Genomic DNA, 19,898 nt, shown 5'->3' with positions numbered 1-19,898 from the left:
AAGTCAGGCGACTCCATCGTGCCCTGCCAATGCAACAGGTACATCATAACATAGCTTGTATTTCAGACCGAGCTTCAGCCTGCATTGTTGGACTGATTGGACTTTTGTTTCTTTGCTTGCTTTGTTTTGAGACAAATACTTAAGGATTTGAGTGGTCTGCAGTATTTCACAGGGGACAAAGAAGCATAGGAGAAGCGCTAGGTTTCTGCAATCCAAGGGTACTCATGAAAGAAATTCCACTGTGACATCTGCGCTCCTCAGTAATGAATTTGAATTTAGGCCTCAGCCTTACTTCAAGCCACTTTCCCCACCTGCTCACGGTCACTTAAGTCACTACAGAATGCTGATGGCAATTCATTCTTAAGTAAAATACTTGATGGCGACTGCACATCTGAAACCGTCAGTAAATTGTAGTGTTTCCTGGGCTTCGTCAAGCCTTCTTAGCCTTTATGAAAATGCAGGAAGAAAATTGGCAGAATAAGAAAAACCAAAGAGATTTGGAGCTGGGCTTCAATGGCCTTTAGCATTTCATACCATCTTTGCTGACTGTAATTCCTAACTTTTGCTGGCCACTTGTAAAGTTATCTTGTTTAAATGAAGGGGAGAGCAGACAAAGTACGTACACTATGAGAGAAGGACCAACATGTTGCCCACGGGGGCTGTAACTCATTCAAGCCGATGCGTTTTCCAAACCACTGCAGTCCAGCCCCCAGGACCCAGAGGAAGGGACAGAACAAAGAGCAGCCAAGCCCTTAGTTTATGGCCATGCTGGGAAGAGAGGCAGGGGGATGCGAGAGAGAGGAACGGAAGCTGCTTCTCCCTCCATCTGGTGACTAATATTCACTGGCCATGTTACTAGAGGATCTCGTCTCCGCTAAAGACTCCCTGAAAGTGCACGTGAGAGCTAGCTGCACGCTTCGAACACCATCACTTGAAGAGCTTGCAGTTTCTTCTGCAGGTAAGCAGAGCCTCAATTATCTGCAGCATTTCACTTGTTTTTTCTTTTGCCCCCTTTTTTCACCTATTTATCACATGAACAGTATCAGGCTTTGCACTAGACCACCTATGTCCAAAAAAATGCATGAACTTGTGCATTTTTAAGGAGCTAATCTTACCGCTAGGGTCTTCTCAGTTGAGTTTTCATCCTGTGACATTGCTGCACTCATCTCGTGCCTGTTAAAAGGAAGGCAAATTTAAACACTCTCTTATTCACTGGTCTCATTTGACTAACGAACGTGAAGCTTGATCAACAGTTCACAGTATGCACTGGAGAAAAGCCTTGTCCTACCTCGTTTGTCACAACTGCACTTCCAAGAAGTGATGACCGCAGGAAGAGGCGCTGCCTTTTAACCTGCCTGTCTGCATTATGGGCACACAATCAGTCCACAGTTGCCAGGGTACTGTCTGCATCTATGGGCATACGGAAACCAAGACAACCAAGCTGGCACCCCGGCTTTCCTTACCCCAAGAGACCGGCCAGAGACTCCCCCGGGCAGAATCACGCCCAGAAAGAACTTGGTGTCCTTAGAGACAAGCTGTTGGGCGGACCATTGCGGTAGATACTAAGAGCCCTCAGAGACAGCATCAGTTTTTCACTTTCATTCTCCACTACTTAGCTAACTTCAAATTCTCTCTTAGAGCTAACCAGCAGAAGTGTTTGAGCAGCTCTGGCACGCCGTGCTTGGTTTTCTTTCATTTATGCATGTTGGCGGTTTTGTGTGTGTTTGGTTGGTTTTGATAAGAGAAATATCAAAATGTCAGGTAATTTACCCTTGGGGATGTTCTCTCTTCCTGTAGTATGACGGAGACTTCTGACTTTCAGGCTACAGCTCTTTGGCCAACAAAACTATCGAAGGACTCTCTAATAGGCCAACCCATTCTTTCTGAATGGGGAATTAAGGGAGAAATCCGACATGGACATTTTTGGACCTAGAGAGAGAATCAGCAAGTGAACTCAGAAGTTTGTAGTTGTAATGCCATACCTGGAATTCATAAAGCAACTCGGTGCTCAGGGTCAGGCTGAAAGGTGACGCAGAAGAAGCTGCTGCCCGTCTGTGTTGGGGTACCCTCTGTTGTGCGTTTGCGTTCAGCTGACAGTTACTAAATGTCCTTGGAAATACACTGCAGGGGGAGAGAACAGAAAGAGCTTCCCACGGTGTTTCAACCAAAGCCCTGTTGCTTGAGTTTAAATAATTATTTCTGAGTTAGGCGCTGGAGTTCTGTAGATGTGCTAAGTTAGACAGATTACATTCATAATTGTTCCTGACTCAGCTGGTGGGTTTCAGAATGGATTTCTGAGCAAGGGAAACAGAGCCACGAGGAGGAGGTTTCATCGCCTTATGAGGAAGAACTAACTTCTTTACGGTTCAGATGACAGAGCACTGCAACAGGCTGCTCAGACAGGTTGTGGAGTCTCCTGCTTTGGAGATACTCAAAACCCGTCTGGACATGATCCCATGTAACATGATCGAGGTGACCCTGCTTGAACAGGGGGGTTGGACCAGAGGACTCTGGAGGTCCCTTCCAACCTGTGGCACATTCTGTGATTCTGTGACAGACTGGAGTGAAAGGAAGTGGGTACAGAGCTACATGTATTGCTTTCCTTGTTGTTTTTTTTTTTCTTTTTTTCTTTTTCATGCTGAGCAGTTACACGGAAACAACAAAGTGCCTGAGTCAAGTCAGAGCTGATCTTCAGGAGGCAGTGCCAATATACTGCACCTGGGCGCCATCTCCCAAAGGCTTCCCAACTCCGCAGAATTTTATTACAGTAAGGGCCCCATCTACTGCCACAAATCTGCAGTGAAACAAACCACGTATTTAAATGTCATCTTTTGTTTCATTAAAACGCATTCATTGAGTAACTCCCAACCGTTCCATCCCACTTTCCATCTCTCATCCTCATATCCACACAGAAGAAAACGCTGCTGAGTGAGAGCCAGCTTCACTAAGCACGCCCATGATGCACAAGTCAGAAAAAGCATCCCCGCTTTCTATATCACTTCAGAGGATCCACCATCACGGTGACCCACATTAAAAAGATCTGCTGCCTTCACGACTTCAACCCATGCTGGAGACCTGCATTTAAAAAGGTCAGAGCCTGCTTCCAGATATCCCAAAACTTTGGTCTTAACAAATGCTCCCGAGTAATCCACATTTGTAATCTAGACTCTTAGGGCTGTGACACAAAATGAAGCAATGGAGGCAGAAGAACTGGTACCCGAGTACACAAAGTAGTTCATTCAAAAGGAGAACTATTTATACTAAAATGAGGTGGTTAATTATGGGGCATGAGTTTTTCTTAAGGTTTAACTTAAACATTTGGAGGTACTCGTGGGGGAGGTACTTTTGAAGCTATCCGTAGCTGTAAGGGGATTTGGTTTTTGCTCCCATTATCACAATAAAAATTGTCATACAAGTGGATGGTCCTACAGCATGATTGCTAGAAGCTCTAAGAGGTGCCAGCTGAGCAACTCGCAAGGTGTGAGAGCCCTGCGGGAAGCAGGGAGGGATTCCTGCTACACCGCTGCCCCCACGGCTGCCCCCATGCTGCCCTCCCGAAAAGAAAGCAGGGGCTTTGTTTTTCAAGACAGAGTAAGGGGAACACAAGAAAACAAGGAGAAACTGTAATAAGACAAACATCAAAGATTGTTTCTCTTTAATTACCCTCTCTCAGGATCTTTGCTCATCAGCTGGAACTCCCTATTGCTTTTTGAATGTAAACAAAACTGGGAGTTTATAATACTGTCCCACCTCACTTCTTTGGTCTGACTAATTACTGAAACTGGCCATAAATTGTTCATTTTGTGACACCGTGAATAGCATCATTTATTCTGGACAGCACACATCTGTTTTCGCCCGCACACACGCGCACACGCTTACACAAACACGCCTCAGCTCGCCGCAGGGACGGCCGGGGCCGGACAGCGTACAATTTCAGCCCCATACTGAGTTTTGGCTGGTGCTGAGGTCCCTGAGGCTGAGGAGAAATAAAGCTCTCAGAGGGGAAATGGCATGTAAACATGGCTGTTATGTTCTCCTGCGTGGAAAATGTTCCCTTCAGATGAAGCTGGTGAATGAATCACATGAGAAAGGGTCTGCTGGCATATAGGTTGGAAGCAAGCTAGCTTGCAAGCAGGTAGAGGGAAATTTTGCGAATTGCATCCCTACTTTCTCCTCTCTGGGCAAACAGAGTCAGTGTCCCACTGCCCTAAGCAAGCAGCAAAGCGCAGCCAGGCGGGGAAGCACGTGCTGCTGACCCACATGATCGCATCTCAGACCTTTAATCATGTTAACATGAAAGAAATCTCACTTCACACATATGACCTGGACATAAGGCTAAATTAAGGAAAGATCTAACCAGCCAATCTAATTTCTTTTCTTCCTCTCACAACTGGGTAACACGCAAGAAGTACTTGCCTCGTGGTCACCATGCTTGCTTTAGGTGTAACATTCAATAAGTAGGCTATTTATCTCATATGTATAGCTCCCAACTGGTTGCTCATTTATATTAAATAAAATAGCATAGGTGTTATTTATTTTTAATCAAACTGCTATTTTTCATCAACGCTTTGATGACACAGAGGGAAGAGGGGGAGTAATTCCGCTCTTGCCTGCATAGCATGCACATTTCTGATGAATGCCAGGACGAACAGCACTTGTCTGAAGTGACAGCCTTCTCTCCCTGGCTTGGTCATTGTATTAGGAACCTAAACCCCTTTTCCAGCCAGTTGTGCCCACCCTAAACAAATTCAGAGCGTCTTCCTCACCTCCAGCCACCCACCCTTGCCCTGCCTTGCTCCTGCAGAAGGTGGCCGTGCAGACAAGACGGGCTCTCCCTGGGCAAGGGCAAAAATTCGCCCCGCTCATCTGGGAAGACATTCAGATGTGCAGTTCACACACGGTCATCAATCAACGCTAAACGGAGAATTTCTCAACAGCTCTGATAGCACAAATGTTCTGGGGGTTTATAAGGTTTTGTCTTCTGTTTTTAAGGCAATTTTTTGCTTCATTCCTGGTGGGAAAGCTTATGCCTTTAATTCTATAACTATAAACTAAATAATATATCAGTTTTTTTCTGTCAGGCATGGCAATGGTACTGAACGTATGCAAAGTTTCCACTAAAGGTTTTTGTAACTTAATTTTCCTCTGGAGATTAGAAGCAGCCAGATATTCTGTTTCTTGCTAGAACTTGGCTGGTAGCCACCCTGCGCTCCTTTTCCCTGTCATCCCCCCTGGCCCCCCAGCCCAGGCACTGTTAATCAGATGGCTGTATCTTCCCTATATTTCTCCTGTCAAGCTATTAAAGGGATACGGAAGAGAGAAAGAAGAGAATCGGCTGAGATATAAACCAGCCCAGCTCCCAGAGTGCCTCTCCCCCTTTTCAAGGTTGAGCTCTCTGTATTGCTGCACACCCTCCTGTCAGGGCTAAGCAGAAGCGTGCTTTCCCTTGCAGAGAGCAAACGGCTGACATAAATTTCCCCAAAGAAGAGGGACAGACAGAAATTCATCTGTGGGGAGACATCACCAACCTGTAAAAACAAAAAAACTGCAGCATGGAGAGGGGGAAAATCCCTGCCCATGGGGGGAACACATGGCTCGGCCGGGGGCTCTGAGCAGGCCGATGGAGGGGGGGCTATCATGGCTCCACAGGCTTTGGCAGCCTCGTTCGTAGGGAGTTCCTGGCACGTGCTCAGTGGTGAGTGGAGGTAGTTGGTTGGAAACAAAGCCATCTGTTTGTGAGGTGCACAAAGAACCCCCAGATCACGGTCAGACTTGGGGCTGAAGACACCGATCTTATGTCTCCCCTTCCTCCGCTGGAGCACAACAGGAACTCCCAGTCCAGCACACCCAACGTCTATGGAGAGTTTCTCCTCTCATGGAAGTATTCCTACAGGACCCTTTCTTTACAAGGAGAAAAAATGAACTCCCACCTCTGGATATCTCAGGACTTTGAAAATATTTGGATTCCAACATTTTTGGCTGGGCCTACCTCCCATTCTTGCACAAATACATAAATAAGAAAAAAAAAGAAAAAAAGCAGCCAACATGACTGCAACATCAGAAACAAGTAATGTTGCATGATTTGGGCTTAAACTTTGTAACAAACCAGGTAGCAAATTAATCAAGAACTCTTAAAAGCCCTTCATTTTCTAGTAATTTGAGAGTTTCTGACCATACCAGAGACCAGGCCCCGCACTCCAGCAATACTCAGCACAAAGACCTACTTCAGTTCAGACAGATCTCCTTTGCTGTCTGGTGCTCCAGTTTTAAAAAGTACTTAGAGAGGTTTTTAAAAGACACTCAGGAAGCCGTGAGCTCCCAAGCACCTCAGTTGGTTTGGAAAAGGGAATTCAGCTATTAAAAAGACTTACTTAGGTAATCCCTGAGTTCCTTTAAAAACAAAATGTTCACATACTAGGTAAACATCTGTGGATATGCACGATGGGTCACAGCATGGATTTTTTTTTTTTTTCCAAATCTATATTAAACAGAGAGAGCAAAAACAAATTTATTTACCAATACTCAAGTTCCTTATTCAGGCAAAACATTTGCTCACTTCAAAAAGAGCCTCAGATTAAGGCCGGAGTTGATGACTTTTGAACGTACCTCAATGAATGAAGTGTTTGCTCCAGCCATCCCCTCTCCTGGTAAGTTTGAGCTGGCTTCTTCATTTTAGACATAAATAAAACATCAATCCTTTCTCTTTGGGATTTTTATTTGCTTTTCTACCTACAAGGGGAAAACAAAGGATTTTTTTCTAAATAATATTGCTAGACAATGTTTAACGTATACAGCTTGTATTTTTAGATGAGACACAAGTTTGACTGCAAAAAGTAAGCGTGAAAGGAGAGAATGCAGGAGTGCGTGCGAGCCTGAAACAGCAAGCACACCTTCAGGCAGGGTGTGCGAGTAGGGGTAGAGCTGAGCTCTCATCCCACCCCTCTGTTCTACGGAGACACGGCTCTCCCACGTTCAAACCCGCCTCCTTGAGAGCCCTCCCCAGCCAAGCAGCCACCCTGCCCTTGCTGCAACCTTTTCTCTTTCACTCGCCTTTCCTTCCTTTATCTATGTTCTATAACCATTATCTCCATCAGCATAACTCCTTAAGATACACCTAGACATCATTTCGCCAATGAATGCATTTCACACAACATTAGTCATATTGTGCTGTGGATAATTTTTATGATATTGCTCTGCCTCTCCTTGGTACATTGTTACAGTTTAATTTGTACATATTCTGCTGCTGATGTAGTGTCACTCAGCTGTAACCGGAGAGAGCATGATGGTTCTGCATTATTGCAACACGTTTGCCTTTTATAAAAAGAGAGAGAAAGTAAGAGACACTAAGACTTTTTCTTAAGTCTGTTTGCTTTCTAGGATTAGTTAGCTGTAGACAGTCCTGCCTGCAGGGTAAGGGAAGAGCCAGATCCCAACTTTGCCCCATGGAAATAATTTAGATGGAGGGTTACATCTCCGGCCCATGCCATCCATAAGTACATGCTGCAAGTTTGTATTTTTAAGCAACTTTCCATTACGTTCAGAGTAAGGGTTTCGTAACTACAACAGTCCTTCAGATCCTTTCTATGCTTGACTCCCCCAGACCAACTGATGCCAGCTACCTGCTACCCTTCTGAACTGTGCTACCCATCCTGGGGTTAGAGCCTAATAGTACGGATCAGTTTTACACGTAGATGTGCTGAGCAATGCTGCAAACGCTTGTCAGCTCTTTTAGGTACTCAGTGACCAACACTAGTATCTACACAAAGAACAGGCCGCACTGTTTTCAGTAATTCTGCTATGTGATCGAGCTTCCCATATGGAAATGTTTTGCAAAAATAAGGGATTACTCGGAAAGACACTGGGCTAACCCTGCTGAGTATCTGCTTTTCTTCTGAGTTCTACAGCCTGGAATATTACCTCTGGTATTTTGGACAGTGACCATAAGGTCATAAGACCAAGAGACTGTTTGAGACTCCCTCAGTTCTTTGTTTACCTCTGGAAGACAAAACAATTGATAATTTCATCTAATAAACAAGAGTTTTGTTTAATGCTTTAAAAATAGTAACTTATTTTTAAAGGATTGAAGGTTGTTACACTTATTTGAACTCTGCCCAACGGAATGTGTTCCCTTGAGTAATGGCATCTCACTCCGACAGTCAATCATAGAGGTAAACCCATTTTTTCCCCTATTGATCTTAATCAGAATTATAAAAATATTCCTTGCCCTACAGGGCACCTCCAAGGTGACTACATTAAGCAGACATGACTGGCTTGTTATACTGTAACATAAGTAGAATTATTTGGCTCTGAAGACAAAATAACCTGAATTACTAAAGAAGAGCTAATCTTTTGGGCTGAGATCCCTAAAAGCACTTTTGGTACCTGGAAGGACTGGGATGTTCCCCTCCCCAGGCTGTTATAAAACAGTCATGTTCTTGCAGTGGGTTCCTATACTGAAACACCAACTCAGCGTCTTAATCCTCCACCATTTCCTTTAAGGAATTTGTATCAGAGCAATATTCACCTCAGACAGATTTGCCTGGATTTATTTGTATATTTTCTCACATGTAGACTTTGCAAAATACTCTACATGCTTATGCTATTTTTATAATTAAAGGACATATTTAATGAACTGTAATATCAGCTGAGACCAGAAACGTTTTGGCATGAAAGAGCAGGTAAGCTAGAGCTAAAAGGCTGTCATACGAACTAACAGAATCTCATATGCTTAAAAATCATAGACACGGCAATTCTGCAGACTACATGGGTTTCAGGGCTCAACTTGAAATATTACTAAATATAATGAGTAATTTCAGATTAGAAGTTTGATGCTATAAAGGAAATGACTTGATTTTATCTCATTCTTACATTGTACCAAGAGAAAACCATATTGCAAGGTTAAAGAATCTCAACATCCATCTATGAGGAGATGATTGAAAGAAATACAATTTATGAAGATGTAAATAATCAATCCAGTTCAGACTAGCAAGTAGATTCACGGTCATAATATACTTCTTCCTATCCTTTTAGGACCTGTAACGTTAGTATTTTCACACAACTAGAGTGCATATCCTTCACATACTGATCTGCACTGGTGGCTTCTCTGTACCCTTGTACAAACTGGGAGACCAAGCCAGTGATCCTCCTGCTGCCTACACAGTCCTAGACGGATGCTCTGTTTTATATCAGGTGGAACACGTGAAAGGAGGCAGATATTAGAAGAGAAGAGGTTTCTCCCCAATCCCCAGGACATTCTTCCATGCAAGAACCAACCCAGGCTGTGCTGAAATGAAGGTGTTAAATTGTCCATAAGCAGTTGGTCCGTGTAGAAAGTTCTTATCATGCTTTGCTCCTGTGAATCAATCCTTTCAATTAAGGTAGCTGGGGGACATAATGATGTTTTTATTTGCAATTACAGCTTTAAATTAGGATCAATAGAGACAGCTACAACCCTACCATACCAACAGTCCTGAGAGGTTGGTAGGTTTTCATCAGAAAACACAGTTTGTAAGTAAGTCCATCCGTTTTCAATCAAAAATATAATAAAATATCATAGGAAAAAGACTTAGACCCTGACACGAGAAAAAAAAATCAAAAAAATCTTCCTATTTGTTTCTTGTTTTCTTTTTAGACATCAAGCCAGCAAGGCCCTTCTTCGTTATGGTTGTGTCCCCTATAGGCTTTCTATGGTCTCACCTGGTATAAACTGGATGGGCATCAGGCCCGGTCAAAGCTGACTTTCTATCAGAAGCAGAAAGGAAAATATAGATCTTTTTATTTACCATCCTGTATTTCTGATTTCACGTAGAGTGTAAAGTTTTGCTCAATATGAAGCTACAGACTAGGGATTTTTGTTTGTTTTTAATCTGCTCTTCTAAGAAAGGAAGCTTGTATGAAAATATACAATACTTTCAATTTGCACACATTGTGATTATAAAATTAAACAAAATAGTCATTACTAAATGGAAAGTTTAATATATTTTTCTAGGGAATTGGGACTGTTTATCCTATTTTTAAGCAAACCCTCAAAAAAAAAATTCATGACCTCTTGTCAAATTACATATTTTCTGAGGATGAAATTGCAATGAAAGATCTTATTTCAAGAGTTTCACATTTCATAGCATATTTCATAGTTGTTGTACATGTTGGGGTAATATCAGCTATGATTTATAGAGGAACAGTGCTGTAAGAAGCCTCCCTTCTAATTATAACTGGTTATGAGGTACATCACTCATATCAGACTGAAATTTACTTCAATCTCAAACATATTTTTTTTGCCTGTTTATTATCATAAACTGGCCACAGAAATGCTGATAAAGAGATTACTGAAAATGTTATTAAGTTAATCCCTTCCCAGCTGGAGTTCCTTTTTTTAATACAGACTTATTTTGAGTTTCTGTTTACGTGTTGCAATGTGTCAGACAGTAAACACTATTTCTCTTATGCAAAGTTGTGCAATGAAAGCCTTTCCTATTTCATATGCTATGTTATGCAGAAAGGCTAACTTTAAGAGAATGTGCAGAATAACCTATAAATCCAATGATTCCCTCTGCTCTCACAGGCAGCGCGTGCAAGGGCTTCACCAATATACTAGATGCTTCATTTGAATGCAAAACATGCTAAAATTTGTCCTGAAAAGCACTTACACTTTTAAAACACACCATAATTCTAAGAAGAAAAATATCTGCCATATATTTTGGCTGATTTCAAATTCATATATATTTTAAATGATCTATATACCTCAAGCTGTGCATTTTATACAACAGAATGATAACCATTACCATTCCACTCCATCTAATCCACCAATGGCCTTGATTTATTGGCTAGTCGAGTCTAGTGCATTGCCTCTTCTGAAATTCATGCTGTAATTTTAAGTTCTGTTGTTGCTGCTACTGCTACCTGCATGCAGCACTTGCCATGAAGATACCATGGTCTTACTCACCCTTTAAACATAATTGATACTATTGAAGATAATGATTTAGGATATCATCCATCTACAGTACAGCTTACCATTACGTGACTTGTTCTCGCACGTATCTGATTTGTATCATAGACGAGTTGGCTTGATTGCTGTTTCACCATAGAATAATAGTTTCCTGGTTTCCACTGACATACTGAGTCTCCCTTGATCGCTCAGGTGATCAGTCAACACACAAGTTAATTATGGGTGAAGGGGTGTCTGAAGCCCAAAGATCAAAAGATACGTGCAAGGTCTTCTCCGAGTCATTATTCACCTTTTTAAGCACCAGGCAGTCAGTTCAGATTCCTGTCTCCAGTGCTGTCCCCAAGTGAAGTGATATAACAGTAGGAAGCCTGAATCAGAGCAGCAAAATGCAAAATGAAACTTCTGGTTTCTCCAAAAATAGGAAAAATAAAATAAAACAAAGAAAGAATCCACGTGAACATGTTTGCCCACATGGAGGAAAGCAGGTGCGCTCTCACTTTTGCTTTTTCTTTAAAATAAATAAGCCAGTAAAAAAGAATTCAAGGGTAGCTACTAGGCTACTACTTGGAAGTGGCTTTTTTTTTTTTTTTTTTGCCAGAAGGCTCTCATGTGTGTCCCTGGTAAAAATTTTTGGGTTTTACCTGGCACTGAAACGAAATGCTTTCAAATGGCCAGTTGATGTAATCTTTTTGGATTTCAGTAAAGCTTTTGATATTGTTTCTTACAGCATCCTTCTGGACAAATTGTCCACCACACAACTAGATAAATGCATAATATGATCACAGAATCATTCTGTGATCATGATGGGTATACAATTGGCTGATGGGCTCAAGGGTTATAGTAAACAGGGTTACATCAGGCTGGCAGCCAGCCACTAGCAGGGTTCCACAGGGCTCCATTTTAGGGTCCATTCTCTTTAATGTTTTCATAAATGACTTGGATGCAAAACTTGAAGGTATATTAAGTAATTTTATGGATGACACTAAGTTGGGAGGTGCTGTTGACTCCGTTGAGGGTACACAGCCCTTAAAGAAAGATCTTGAAACACTAGAGGGCTGGGCAATCACCAACAATACAAAGTTTACAAGAGCAAGTGCCATATCCTGCACCTGTAACTGGGTAACATACAGTTACATACTGGCTGTACATACAGATGGGGACGAGAGGCTGAAGAGCAGCCCTGCACAAAGGGATCTAGGGTTTCTGGTCAATGCCAAGCTGAATATGAATCAGCAGTGTGCCCCAGCAGCCGAAAGGGCCAACCCTGTCCTGGGGTGCCTCAGGCACGGCATGGCTAGCCTGGCGAGGGAAGGGATTCTCCTGCTCTGCTCTGCGCCAGTGAGGCCTCACCTTGAGCACTGTGTGCAGTTTTGGGTGCCACAAAATACAAAGGACTTAAAACTATTAGAGAGTCTCCAAAGGAGGGCTACAAAGATGGTGAAGGGTCTGGAAGGCAAGTTGTATGACGAGCGGCTGAGGTCCCTGGGTTTGTTCAGCCCAGAGCAGAGCAGGCCGAGGGGAGGCCTCAAGGCGGCCTGCAGCTCCCTCATGAGGGGAGCGGAGGGGCAGGCGCTGAGCTCTGCTCTCTGGGGACAGCGACAGGACCCAAGGGGATGGCATGGAGCTGGGACAGAGGAGGGTCAAGCTGGGTGTTAGGGAAAGCTTCTTCACTGAAAGGGTCAGGCACTGGAACAGGCTCCCCAAGGAAGCGGTCACTGCACCAGAGTTCAAGAAGTCTTTGGACAACACCCTCAGACATGTGGCCTTATTTTTGGGGGCGTCCTGTGGGGAGCCAGGAGTCGGACTCAATGATCCTTGCGGGTCCCTTTCAACTCAGGATATTCTATATTATTCTATGAAATATTGCTGTGCATATTACCTCCAGGCACGAATAACAGAGTTTATTTACAGAAATTAGGAGCTGCTGGACAAAAAAATTAGATGCCCTGCCAAAATGAAGAGGAAGAGCAGTTCTCCCCAGATCTTTTTTTTTCATTTTTCAACTACTCTCACTAAAACGTGTGCATTAATATTACCAACAGTTATTACAATTACTGTTCTGATTCACCTGTACAAGACTCACTCCTTTGGGCCACGTCCCACACTCTCTGGAGAAGTGGCATCATAGCATTGCAGTCTTCCTCCTGCTCCAACACCCCGTGAGCTAAATAAAACTTGCTGGACAGGTCTGTTTAACAGATGGGACCTACAGCAGTTGTGGTGCTCTGCTACAACCACAGTGTTGTGCTTTTCGTAGGTTGAAGAATGATCTCTCTGGTGATAATGGGGTGAGCTCACTGGAGGCTTGGGTATCAGCTTGATACCTGCACCACTGAGCTACACCTGTATTCTTCCATCTAAACTGGTTTTTCTGTCCCTGTGGTTTTCATGTTACTAAATTAAAGGAGGCGTAACTGGGTAATATGCCTCAAAGGTTTCTTTCCTAAAATATCATTATTACTCTACTCAGAGTCACTCTGCTTTCATTTTTAAGGCAAAAGGAACTGAATCACTGAATTGCAGATTTGAAAAGGTACTAGGTAAGGTCAAATGTTCAAAAGACTTTGCTGCTAGCATAACTCAGTACACACAATTCCACATATGCTTTCTTCCATATGCAAATAAATGCTGCAGATGCACAACCCACTTGCACGTATCTGCACATGCCAAAGGGATTTACACATGTTAATACTTGGAAAGCAAAGTGAGAATGTATATAAAACGGCATGCACAAAGTACATTCATCCATGTGCATATCCCTCTGGAGGCATCTCTACTTGGACTTATTTCTAAGCTAAAAAGCAGTTAAACTGATATGTCACCCTCTCTCCAAAAACTAATGATTACAGTCTGTTAATTACACCGCATCTGTTGGAACCTTTAGCAAATAATTTGTGGACCTGATCTATTATTTATAACACCAATAGAAATTACAAGTAATGTCCTAAAGTCACACTTGCGCAAAGTGGCAGCAGAGGGGATCCTTGCTGTAATGTCCCTGTGCAAGCACTGTGTGTTGGGACAAAGCAACTATACAAAAAAAAATAAATAAATAAAAATAAAAATCTTAATTTTACTTTCTGCAGATGGAGAGCAAGCAGTAAGAGAACATAAAGACTCGCATAGAAGAAGAAAAAGGACGTAAGAAGTGCTTAAAATGTCATTTACAGTCCCAAAGTACCTCTGAAATACTGTAGGCCATATACTGCTGTTGCTTTTAGTCAATTTTCCCACACACCTGGCATTCACAGAAACTTCTGAATGCTCAAAAAAATAGGTGTAAGGCATGGTCTGATAAGGAGAGAGCTATCTTAGCATAGTTATGCCTTGAATTTAGCTCTCTGCCTCTAACTGTGGTATCGCTACTCCTGGGGTGAAATCCATATGGATTTGCCAGATCACCATGCTTTTTAAGGCAGAGTTACTCTTTCAAAGCTAGAGCAAATTCAGTGGGAGTCATCTTCTGAAAAAAGGGCTGATGATCTGCTCCCGTGTCACGAAGCAGTCCTCTGTTCTGTCCTGCACAGAGCTCTGATCCACAGCCCTGCTTTTTCCCCACCTGCCATACCCTACAAATACTACCTAGCGTTAGCATCGCATTTATGCTTTCTCCAGTAGGGCAATTCAATTTCCAAGCAAACAAAAACAACAACAAAATTTCCAACTGCTGGCCCAGCAAACAATGTGTGATCTGAGAATCAAATCCTTCTTCCTTGGGTTTCCTCAAACCAGTAACAACAGTTCCTTGGAGCAGATGGCACTGCACTGATGTAAACTGGAGCAGAAACGCCATCCTTCTCATTGTAACAGAAACAGCGCCTTTGCATCTCATTATTATTATTATGGGGCCTGAGTATTACTTAGCTGTTCTTTTTTCACCGCTTTAGTGAGCCCACTTATTCACCAGAAAGCAAATAATCACTCAGGCTGAAGTTTATGAAACTTCTGGGATTCACAAACGTGTTTCATGAATTTCTGGCAGTTGTCCGAATGTTCACAAATAACGTGATGCCAGTAATCAGAACAAGTCAAAACTTGACACTTCTATTCATAAATCAGGAGATGTTTTATTTTTACTGCTTGAACAGTTCTGTTCCCAAGCACGACTGGATTTGAACCACCAACCTAGAGGTGAAAGGACCTTTATTTAATGTATTTGTTTAGGTTTATAAGAAATATAAAAAAGTGCCTATCCAGGACTCTAGCCACCTCTGCCATATATTAAAAAAACAGGCCAACTCACAGACAAAAATAAACTCAGCAACTTCCAAAAGCCAGAGAAGGCACAAAAAAGACTCTGGCCAGATACCTCAAATCTTTCTATGTAAACTGAAAACTTTTGCACACACTATTTCACTCTTCTCCAGAGCCTGGAACATGAAGAGATGTGTCCCTCAGGTCAGCAGAATTGGACTCTCCCAGGCTGGAGGGAAAGAGAGCATTCAGTCATACTCCTGCTGAGGAGATCTATCCTGTATTCTCTCCTGCAAACCGAGAGGACTTCAGCCAAGATGCCTCTGTGGCTTGCAGCTGCAGGGGTATCACTAGGGAAACAGAGCACTCTATTAAGCAAAGAGGATCCAAGATCCAAGACCTTATGCCAAGAATCTATTTTAGCCTCCCCCTCAAGCCCACAGACGCAGCACAGGTCCTGGAGCACCAGTGTTAAGTGCTGATGGTGAAAACTTCCACTCATCACTCCACGCACATGGACGAGACTCTGCAAACCATTCCGTATGTCCCACCACTCCCTGATGTTCCCCTCCACACGCAGCACATGCGCCCTGGACGTCCCAAGTCCCAGGGAGTATTCCCACTCTTGCACGTTACAGAGCGTTTGAATCCAACCAGTTCCTCCTGCCACGGTCAGAAAATAGTTGTTTTACAAGTCCAAAAATGGGAGATGGAGGAGAAAGAAGCATGGACTTCAAAGCATAAAATGAAACAAACAAATCCCTATTAGGATTTTCTATCCCAAGCATTTGATAAGGCTCTGCAGACCAACTTCTGTCCTCCTCCTGCTGGCACTGTCCCTTCTGGTGCCAGCCAAGGGCACCATTCACTGTCCCACGCAGCCAGCTGCTGCCCTTTCACTCTGCTCTCGAAGTGCGGATAGATAAATGTGGGGAGACAAGGGCAGAAAACAGAAGCATATCTTTACAAAACTGGCTTTTTTCCTCATACAGAATACACTAGACCTGTAATTACAGTTTGGGCTCCCAGAGATAAACCCAAAGCTGCTATAGGAAGATCCCTTCCGAAGTACACACAAAAGTACCAGAAGGATCAGCTCTTTGCTCTTTTGAATGTTGCAGAAATGAAGTGCCCATAAAGGATACAAGGGGTTGTCCACTCTTTGACACACCGTACATTTTATTTTCCAAACCCTCTATGCAAATACTCTTGTGCTCCTATCATGAAACACCATGCTCATTTCTTTCACTCAAGAAAAGGGTCCCAATTTAAAAAAAAAAAACAAACAAACAAACAAAAAAACATGCTGAGGTTTCTCTCGGGCAAGAATTGCCAGTGGAGGACAGGCTGAGCAAAGCCCAGCAATCCCCACCCCATCCATCTGCCCTGCCTCTCAGCGAGGCACGCGTCGCGTCGGCAGCTGCCAGACACGCTGCAATGGGCAGGGAGCCTGCACACAGGAAAATGAACTCTCCTCGAGTTCCTGCTCTAGCCAGAGAGGATCTGGATAAAGAGTGGGACCTCTCGCAACCAGGCAACAGCACACACGTCCTCCCCTTCAAGGGTCTAAAAAGCAACCTGTGCAGGTTATTTTTTCCTGGACAGCTCTGCTTTTAAGGAGGCTGATTAATCAAAAGCACCTCTCAATTGAAATTAAATCCCAGTTGCCTTCTGAAACCTACCACTTCAATAACATCATTTATAGCTCCTTTGTTGCAATATGAAGCCCTAAGGAGAACTGGCTCCTACAACATGTTGCCATTACATTTTAGCGAAGGATGAATGTAGCTGCAAATCTCTGCAAAATACAGCAGAGATCTATTACATGCATAACTTCCCTGGCACCAAAATGTTATTCTTTTAGCAGGTTTGCTTCTTCCCTAGGATTCTGATGAAGTGTGCTCTGCCATGTTATGAAATACACCATGTTTTGGTGTGATACACAGAAAATATCTTTGTTTAACACAGCTTATTTTTTATCATGTCACTTTCGTATTGGATTTCTTTTCTGTGAACTGGAAGCGTATGATTGTGACAGATACACCGCCTTACCAGGGGGCTTTGCTATGTGACCTGCAGCGTCAGAGTGAGGATAAGGTCCTCCCTGAAACACAGGCTGGAAGACTTGATACAACATCAAGGAATATGGAGCAAATAAAGAACCAGGAAAAGCAATTCAGCCACACTCCCAGCTAAGTGGATTGCAGAGGCATTTTTCCAGCCTGAAACACAGGCCTTCTATAAAAAATTTAAAACTGAAATGTTATTTGTTGTACCATGTTCATTCTTACATTTATACACACTTACCAGACTCAACACAAGAGCTCAAGAACGTTAGGGAATACCGCCAGCACGTCCATTCTGCCAGGAAGAGGCAATGTGGTCACAGAGCACAAGCAAATCTTGCCAACCTGGAGCGTGTTCTCTCTCATAATGGCCGCTCTTCTCCTTTCTTCCAGATTCTTCAGAAAAAGTAAGCGGGAACATGAGATAAATAAAGCTGCTTGATAAAGAAGGTGCTAGCACAGTGCCCCAGATGCAAGGATTCAATTTTCTGCTTCATTGTGAACTTCGGCAAGCACCTGACAGGATGAAGTCCCGTGAGATGCCTGATCCGATAGCTCACCACCGCTGCAGCCGCTGTGAGGAACTGGTTCAGCCAAGAGCTGGGCGGTGAGGAGAGACTTCCCTCTGCTTGGCAGGAGCGAACTGTTAGATCAGCTCAGCCACCTTGTGCAACTTGCCCCTCAGGCGCCTGCACTGAAAGAGTTGATGTGCTTAATCCCAACCACTTTTAACATCTTTGTTTCCAGCAGTAGCGCTCCCTACGCACTTTGGCACCTGCACACGTCACCGCTCAAGCTGGGCTGCACACCAGGGTCACACCTAGCCCTGCTGTCATCCACAGACCAGCCTTTCCTCTTCCCAGCTCCCCTGAGGGACCCATGGGTGAGTGCCGAGCACACCTAGGCCGGGCATGCTGCTCCCAGAGCAGGCTGACCAGGCCTCCTCGCAGGCCAAACCACCCCACGCAGATGCCACTGCTGCTTCACTGAATTACTCGGCAGTTCCTGCACTCTGGCAGCAGCTCCACTGCTCAACCAGAGGGTCTCAAATAAACATCTGTCATACCCCAGAAGGGTACTGTAATTACCTGGCTACCCACTGTTCTTGGGGGTGCTTCCCACTCCTCTTTGTTAAAGCCTTGATAATTCACAGAAAGACTTCAAGTTTTATTGAATGAATGGACAGAGAGGAAATACCTTGACTTTATCTTTCATCTCATGACTACGATGCTCATTCAGGGATTTCTACTACTGTTTTAGGAGCTGTTTCTCTGTAGTTTAAAATGAAAAGTATAAGCAATTCTTAAGGAAGACACCGTAAGTTATGTACCTCTCTGCTTGAGCAAAGGCGGGTTACCTTGGATTTCTTTGCAACATGGCAAACCTCTTGCAGGAAGGATAGGAAAAAAAACTCCATTTAGGATGACCTAGAAAAGTCAGAACATCTTTTTCTGGAAGAGACAAGATTTGAGGTCTAAGTTTCTTGTGCTCTGATTAGGCAACCTGGCTAGTTGATAGAGGCTCCAAACACTGGATGAAGGTAGGAGCTTAAGTGCCGAAGTCATCTCTCATCCATGACACATTTGGTATCTGCTCATGATTTTCGAGTTTACTGGCTTGAACCAATCATGTCCTTTCCCTGTAGGGACACTAAGCTGGGAACCACCACCTGACAAGCACGTTGGCTCATGCCAGGAGCCAAGCTGACACTTAGGAAGAAGCAGATTGGGTTCAAGTCCAGAGTCAGGGACTGACTTCACTCAAGCATGTAGAGCTCCCCTATAAGCCTCACTCCTTCATCTGCAAAGTATGCAGGAGCACTTACTTCCAGGATTACTTTAAGTAAAAGTTGTATTAAACGTTATTCAGGTGCCTCGAGTGTAAAGACCACCACGCAAGTAGGTGAGGCAGAGAGACAAGTATGTCACGAGCCCCGGCAGCCCTGCTTCCTTCCCGCCCCTCAGCAGAGGGGACTTGCTGCACACACTTCTGGGCCCTCAGATTCATTACAGCTAGGCAGGAAAAGATGGCTCATATGCACACAGTGCTTATCCTGCTGATCAATAAACTTCCTTCCTGCCTGATAACCAAACCACTTATAATATTAACAGTGTTATTTAAGATCTGTGGAAGTTTTGTCCATTCCAAGCAAGCCAGAAATATCTTGACCTAGATAGTGAGAACAAAACAACGTTGAGTAAACTTCAGGACTGCCAGTTCATCTATCACTGCACTTGACATTTTATTGAAGAATTGGAGTAAAACTATTTTACCCAAAAGATTCTTACACCAGCATATTTATTCAGGGAACGAGAGCGAAAATCATTCTGACACTTTTCCCACATCTCGCCTTACATTGAAAAGGAGCGCATTTTATAGTCCATGAAGAAGGTACATGAGTTGCCCATGAGCTCTGTTCAGTAACTGAAGGTAGCAAATGCAATTATATCAGAAAGCATAAATGAATGGGAGACTCATCTACGTTTCCTCCTGAGGAAAAAAGGAGTGTGGTGAAAGAACAAAAAACACGAAGAGCATTTCTACTATGTCACAAGTGGGCAAGCTTGAGACAGTGACCTGCTCTGTAAAGGGCGATGACTGATGCAAAATGCCTCAGTAAATATTATCAAAAGTACTATCAAGCTGTTGCTCTCTTTGGCTTTAAGAAATGCTGGGAGTATGCAGCACCTTTG

General features: G+C 43.4%; 1 protein-coding gene across 38 annotated transcripts in view; it reads right to left on the bottom strand.

Moving 5' to 3' along the window:
- Positions 1–19,898, bottom strand: part of LOC308178992 (uncharacterized protein) — a 383,170-nt gene that overhangs the window by 132,804 nt on the left and 230,468 nt on the right. For 26 of the 38 annotated variants that reach the window (XM_080558356.1, XM_080558394.1, XM_080558355.1 and 23 more), the window contains 4 exons: positions 17,447–17,601; positions 6,607–6,729; positions 6,372–6,478; positions 1,983–2,121 (listed from right to left, as the gene is read on the bottom strand). In XM_080558356.1, the coding sequence (XP_080414482.1) occupies positions 1,983–2,121; positions 6,372–6,478; positions 6,607–6,636 (276 nt within the window). In that variant the 5' untranslated portion in view covers positions 6,637–6,729; positions 17,447–17,601. Of the gene's footprint in view, positions 1–1,115; positions 1,174–1,288; positions 1,411–1,770; positions 1,930–1,982; positions 2,122–2,718; positions 2,795–6,371; positions 6,479–6,606; positions 6,730–17,446; positions 17,602–19,898 lie in introns of those variants that run through there. The other 12 variants (XM_080558360.1, XM_080558364.1, XM_080558358.1 and 9 more) reach the window with 9 other exon arrangements.

This window comes from Anser brachyrhynchus (assembly GCF_964034855.1).
Source record: "Anser brachyrhynchus genome assembly, chromosome: 16".
NCBI lineage: Eukaryota > Metazoa > Chordata > Aves > Anseriformes > Anatidae > Anser > Anser brachyrhynchus.
The sequence above is the reverse complement of the archived record's forward strand: the minus strand, read 5'-3'. Positions and strand labels throughout refer to the sequence as shown.